Raw genomic sequence first — 7,177 nt, forward strand, 5'->3', positions numbered from 1 at the left:
TATTGTTATTATTATTAATGATAATGTCACTCCTACATAAAAAAAAAAAAAAAGCGGCAGCAGCAGCAGCAGAAACACCACTACCACCACCACCACTAGCAGTTTCAGTAGTAACAGTACTATGAAAAAGCAAATATTCTTCCCGTTACACTCCACTTCTCTTATCCATTCGTTCCTCGTCGCGTAATCCCCGAAGAGTGGCAGGCCTGGTCTGGAGAACTTGCGTCACAACAATAATCCTAGGGAAGCAGCGCCCGGGGCCTCACATCACGCAGCGTCTTACCGATCGCTGCTTTAATCCTTCGCCTCCAGAGTTTCACGGACTTGCTTCACTACACTCTCCTTCAGTCCGTGTTCTCCATGTCTTTAGAAATCGTGCTGCAAATGCTAGTATGTTATTTCAAAAAACATAGATGATTTTAATAGGAAAAGATGCAGTTACAACGTCAAAAAATATAATTACAGTCACTTAAATGTTTTAAATGCACAATTTCTCCTTTTGGAGTCGGGTTTTCTCTTCAGAAATCATACTATAAACTTCCACCATAACATTTCATAAAGTTTATTGAGACTCGGTGCCAATCAGACGTTATTCTCTCGTAAAGACTATTCTCAGAGGCCAAAGTGATGATTACCTGTATTCTTATGGCTGTCATTTCCAGCTCAAGGTGCAAAATGCTTGTTAAACTATCACTTAAAGCTGGGAAACATCTTTGAAGACCCCCAATAACGTCCACTAGAGGCAAAAACGATTATTCATGTTCTCATAGCTCTGTTTTCCCACTAATGCTGCAGAATTCTTGTTAAACTATCACTAGAATCAGGGAAACATCTTTGAAGACCCAATAACATTCATTAAAGGCAAAAGTAACCGAAGCGTTTAGGATTATAGGACTGCTCTTAACACTATCATATATCTCACCTGAAGATGTCTAGAAGGCCATCCAAGTTGTAGTGTTCCTCCACGCAATGCAGCAAGGGAAGAATTACCGCCTAGACGCACGACAGTAATGTTCCTGTTCATTCTCTCGTTTGGCTAAACAGTGCACGAGTAAAACGGTTGTAATTTGGATTCATGAAGAGCTGTTGGTGAAAATAAACATAAGAAAATGTAGTAAAGATAAAGAACTATTTTTATTTCATGGAGAGAGGCTGGTGAAAATAAAGGAGTATAGAAAAAAAAAAAAACTTCTATGTTGAATTTTGGAGAGAAAGTTAGTGAAAGTAAAAAGAAATACTGGAAAAATAAAGAAGTTGTGTTTTGACCATGCAAATCGTGTTAAATAAAGAACATAGTGTAGGAAAAATCTCATAAAAAGTTGTATTTTGACATCGTACAGAGTATGAATGGTAAAATAAATTAATATAGGAGAAAAGATAAATTGTCGTTTAACTACAACAATAATAACTAAAGTCATCTGCCAGCGTTAACAGCGTCATCACCAGAGTGGCCCCGTGGAGGTTCACCTGTTGTACAATTAATGGCTAATTTCATTACTTTCAAAATATTCACCAAATGTGTCTTTTTATGGGTGGAAATGTGCACGAATTAAAAGGCCCGTGTGTGAGTATGGCGCGTCCCACTGTAAACACCACGCCTACTCTGAAAACACACACACACACACACACACACACACACACACACACACACACACACACACACACACAGTCCATATTTGCACATGTACCGGAAACAGTGGGATGGAAATGATTATGACGCTGGTGATGATAACGATGACAGGAGTGATGATAATGATGACGGTATTAGTGGTAATGATGGTAATAATAATAATTATAATAATGAAGAAGGAAGTGAGAAGAAACACAGGTGTTGGGAGTTGAGGTTATTTCCAACTAGCTTCGCACAAGGCTTCTTCAGGGGAACTGAGGCAGGTGTTCGTATCGCGCAGGGCACGACCGCCGAGAACCCACGCGTCAGGTTGAGGTGACGTTCAGGGAGCAACTCCCGGACTCTCTCGACCTGGGCTCATGGGTTGTGTACTCCGTCAGGAGGTTCACCCCTGAGCCCCCGTGGTGCTTCAAGTGTCAAGCCTTCGAGCATGTCCAGAGGCACTGCGGGTCCCGGGTTCTCTGCGGTATCTGCAGTGACCGGCATCCCACCTCGGAGTGCATCAGCGCTCTGAGGGCTGGGGAAAGCCGCCTGTTCGATGCCCGAATTGCGGCAAGGGTCACCATACGTGGCACAAACTCTGCCCGGAGAGGCTGATGTGGCTTCCTCCCAGCTGTTCTGGTCGGAGGGCGGCCAAAGAGAATTGTTTAGACCGGAAGCCTATGCCGGCAGCTCCTCCACAGACTGCTACTTAACCCGCCACGGACCTGCCCTCGAAGAAATGGAGAAGGAGGAGGAAGAAGAGGTTCAAGTTGCCCAGCAGCTACCGAGTCCATAGAAGCCGAGCTAGTCACCGCAGAGCGACGTAACTGCGACGCCTCTGTGCAGACAGAGCCGACGCACCTACCACGCCGCTCCTGTGCCGTCGTCCAGACCACCGCCATCAGCACCAAGGACACCGCTACCGACGCCCCAGTCTGGAGTTTCGCCGACCACGAGGACCCGAAGGAAGGTCGCCATCAGTGAATCGACGACCTCTTTTAAGACATAACGACCCGTCCCGTCACAAGTGACGGCCCTGAGCCCTTCCCAAAAACACCACCGACCAGCTCTAAGAAGAGGCATCAGCGCCGCTAACGGCCAACACCAGCACAGACGAGTCACTTACAGCCCATGTGGCGTTTAAGGCCCCACGAATCAACCAAGCAAGCGGAGCTACCTTAGTTTCCCTGAAGAAGCCTTATGTGAAACTAGTCGGGAATAAACTTACCTCCCAACACCCGTGTTTCTTCTCACCTCCTCCAACTTGTCTGAATGTCTGAACAATAATAGTAATAATAATAATAATAATAACAATAATAATAATGATAATAATAATAATAATAATAATAATAATAATAATAATAATAATAATAATAATAATAACGCTGACAAAAAAACAGCAGTAGTAGTAGAAGTAGTAGTAGTAGCAGTAGTAGTAGAAGTAGAAGTAGTAGTAGTAGTAGTAGTAGTAGTAGTAGTAGTAGTAGTAGTAGTAGTAGTAGTAGCAGCAGCAGTAGTAGTAGTAGTAGTAGTAGTAGTAGTAGTAGTAGTAGTAGTACTAGTAGTAGTAGTAGCAGCAACAGCAGCAGCAGCAGCAGCAGTAGTAGTAGTAGTGGTGCAGAGGAAATATTAACTTTCATTATTTATTCTTTTATTTACATTAATCTATCATTTATTATCAGTCATTAGATTTATGCAATTATTTTAATGCATTCATACACCCAAAGTTTCCTATAATTTTATGGATCATCTGATGTGACTAAGTTAACTTTTATATTCTTTCACTTAATTACTACACGCATTTATTCATACATACATTCTCTGCTTACTTATATATTACAAAGATGTTTTATATTCTATTTCACTAGATTAATATGTTTTGTTTTGTTCTTTTCCATATTTTCTCCGCGCGCTCGTGTGTGTGCGTGTGTGTGTGTGTGTGTGTGTGTGTGTCTGGCAGCTGTGTGTCGCCCTCCCTGCCAGAACGGAGGCACCTGTCTGGCTCCTTACCTGTGTCGCTGTCCCGCTGGCACCCTGGGAACCTACTGTCACAAGTGTAAGTCCCTCCCTTGCTTCCTCTCACACTGACTGCCAGCCTCACCAACCTCACTCCTAAGCGTTCTAGCCTCTTACAATTTTTTTTTTTCGGTACGGAGATTATATTACGGGTTCTCATAGGTGTTTTCTTTACTGACAAAGGTAATTTCTCGTTAAGATATCAGTAAAATCATAGAAATACCCTTGAAACTTTTATCCTTTCGTTTCCTTTCTTTTGCGTCTCATTTCCTTCATACCTGTCTGTCTCTCTTCCACCAACACATCTACACAAGACTCGGGTATTCTGAAACACTTGAAGTTATCCACGAACACTGCTTCATCCTCTCCTTCTCTCTTTTAAGTAGCACATTTATATGCTTATCGATTAACAGACACTCTCTCTCTCTCTCTCTCTCTCTCTCTCTCTCTCTCTCTCTCTCTCTCCTTTTATGTGAGTGAATATATCATCGAACCTCATTTCCATTTCCACACGTGTCTGGAAATTAAAGGCAAGCCAGATGAAGGAAAGCCATATGTAGCAGTGATGGTGCAAATGTAATCGTTATCTTGTGGGGAATCAACATGCAGCGGCCACTCACCTCGGTGATAACTGCAATGAACCGGTGCGCACTTCTGTACACTTTCAGGTTACAGACGACGCGGAAGCTTACATAAAGTGTCTGGCTGTATGTGTGTCAGTGTGTCTGTGTGTGGTAATAAAATCCGATTCTTCTTCGTCTCTCTCTCTCAGAATATATTCTTCATTTCACTCTCCATTCCCTCCCTCCCTCAGTCCTGTGCTCGCGTGGGTGCGGCGTGGGCGGGACCTGCATAGGCGTGGAGAGGTGCCAGTGCGGGAGCGGTTACTCCGGGCCCTCCTGCACCGTGCCGCTTTGTGACCCGCCGTGTGCCAATGGGGGGACGTGCATCAGACCCGGCGTGTGTTCCTGCCCTCAGGGTTACTCTGGCCGCTGGTGCACGGTCAAGTGAGTAGGAAGCGTGTGTTTGTGTGTGTGTTTTAATAGATATTTTTCCGTTTCCCGTTACACTACATAATCCACTTCAGTTTCGTTTTTTTATCATTATTTTTTTCACCCTCTGAGGAATATAGCAACGTAGACTATTTTCCTTTCACTTTCCACGACTCTACTCTTGACAACCTAATGTTGCCAGACTGAACTGTCTCCTGCATGTCTTCAGGAGCTCTGAACACCCATTATGTCCCCACATCTCTTTCTCTCTCTCTCTCTCCCCACAGGAAGTGCAAGTACGTACCCAAGCAAGTGGAATACACGAGGACTTACAAGAAGGCGGTGCCGCAGCGGGTACAGACACACTGCGGGGCCTGGGGCTGGAAGACTTGCACCTCCGTCAGGCAGAGCTACCAGACAGTCACGCAGAAGTATTACCGAACTGTGTACACGTGCCAGACCTCCACCGCTAAGCCCTGAGCGAGGCTGGCGCGAGGAGGGCGAGGCTCTTTGCCTGTTGTCATCAGGTAGTCGCAGTACCTCACACCGTCACCTGCTTATCTGGTGCGGGAAGGAAGGGCGTAGTGCGCGAGATTGACTGGCAGGATTGTGTTTGTTGACGTCCCCTAAAGCTCCCCTGGTGCGAGTGGACTCAAATAGCCACCTTACAGTGGACACCATTAGTCTCCTTAGAGCGGACATGTACCAAGTTGCAAACACTCTGCTGCCATTTCTTGCCACATCCACCACCGCTGTGCCAGATACCGGGTGCAGGCTGATGTACAGGAAGTGTATGTACCCCACGCCACACGCTGTCGACCGGAAGAGGGACCAGCTGGCTGCAACGAGACCCAATCTTAGGGTCTTGCCTGCAGTGACCCAGCGAGGCCGCCATGCGTGACCCTGGAGCCTCGGCCGCCGCCAAGACAAGTTGTAAAAAATACTCATTGTTTCTCCACCTGCATTTTCAGCTTCACGTCAGTTTATTTGTTTGTCGTCACTTGTTGTGAAGTTTACGTTTATTGTATAGTAATAATAACAATAGTAATAATAATAATAATAATAATAATAATAATAATAATAATAATGATAATAATAATGATGATGATAATAATAATAATGATAATATTAATAATGATAGTTGTCTGGAGACTCAGTGGGAGGCATCAACGTTTGCAGTGAGTGAATCAGTGAAACTCCTTCGTGTTGACATAAATGTTCAGTCCTCCGAGTTATACATAGAGTAAAAGTCTTGTGTTGTGAGGGAGTCAGTTGTGCACTGTGATCGCCTTTGTTACGTCTGGCCCAAGGACTTGCTGTAGGGAAGTGAGTGGATAGCTGTGTGGAAGGTGGAGGTTCTTCCTAACAGACCACCCTCAGTACTGCGGTGAGTCAGTAGTACCTTGGATATTTTTGGGGTAAGAAGTAGGAAAATTAGTCTCTTCCACAACTGATTATCCGTCTGACCGGTGTGTGTATTTTTGAGTAGGTGTAGTGTAGGAAGCACTTGGTGGGTGTAACGGTGACAAAATGTAAGTAAATGTCCTGTACTAGTAGAACTCCCTGGTGTGTGGCAGGAAGCACCGTCATAATCACAGGTTTGCTGTACGTATAATGAAAACACCCAGAATAAATCAGGAACCTTTTACTCCCTCCGCTTCTCTTTTAGAATCCATTGCTTCCCCCAAAGCGAAGATCCTATAGCTATTAACACGGACGCTCCTACATTGCATTGGGGCGTTGCGTCGGCCTGCCCTCCCTGGCTATTTGGAGAGGGGCTGCTCCTCTCCCCTCGCCATCAACGCTTCCTGCCAACCGGTTTCTCTGCACCCCAAGCCGCAGGTCGGTGCGAGGGCATCATAACCATCTTGTGTTGATAAGAGGCCGTCAGGATCGATACTAACACAGCCTCATCACCCGTCGTTATGGACATAAGCAATTTGTTAAGTCATTCCTTCCCTTTCCTTCCCTTCTCTTCACAAGAAACTATGTCCTTAATGCCAGTTTTCTGTAAATAATTTCAAAACTATCAGTCTCCAGTTCCTGATGCACGCGTAAATAGATGGATAGATAGATAGATAGATAGATAGATAGATACACAGCCCACAGCATCTCAGCTTATCATGGGACACTTTGTCGTAGGTTTTGCTGCTGTTACCAATGAATAATAAAGAGACCTTTGTTTTCTTCAATGCGCAATCTCTGGAGCTAGTTGGCATCTCCTGAACTGTCTGGCAACTCTGAGGCGCGTACTAGAAAACACATTGCTCACCACGTCTGTTTTTCTAGACCACAGGGAAGATTAACCGGGTTTTTTAGTGTGTTTCTCCTGTTGTTAATGTAGAAATGTTGGTAATGTCACTAGAACCATAGAGATACCCTTAAGAACCCGTGTCACTTCACCACGACTATTGAGGGAGCAAAGCGTGTCTTAATATCCGCCTCAGAGTTCCCAGGCTGTTTAGATGCTAACTGGTGCCAGGAAGATGAACAAAACCATATCTTTCGAACCAGATTTGTGTTTATGTTTAAAAAAAAATGTTTGGTATGTGTTTTG

The 7,177-nt window shown here is 44.7% G+C and overlaps 1 protein-coding gene across 1 annotated transcript in view; it reads left to right on the plus strand.

Moving 5' to 3' along the window:
* The window catches only part of LOC135107140 (uncharacterized), an 83,969-nt gene extending 77,701 nt beyond the window's left edge, over positions 1-6,268 (plus strand). The window contains exons 15-16 of the mRNA XM_064016850.1: positions 4,443-4,635; positions 4,908-6,268. Of these exons, the coding sequence (XP_063872920.1) occupies positions 4,443-4,635; positions 4,908-5,100 (386 nt within the window). The 3' untranslated portion in view covers positions 5,101-6,268. The remainder of the gene's footprint in view (positions 1-4,442; positions 4,636-4,907) is intronic.
* The last annotated feature ends 909 nt before the right edge of the window (positions 6,269-7,177 follow it).

Source organism: Scylla paramamosain, chromosome 14, assembly GCF_035594125.1.
Source record: "Scylla paramamosain isolate STU-SP2022 chromosome 14, ASM3559412v1, whole genome shotgun sequence".
Classification (NCBI taxonomy): Eukaryota; Metazoa; Arthropoda; class Malacostraca; order Decapoda; family Portunidae; genus Scylla; species Scylla paramamosain.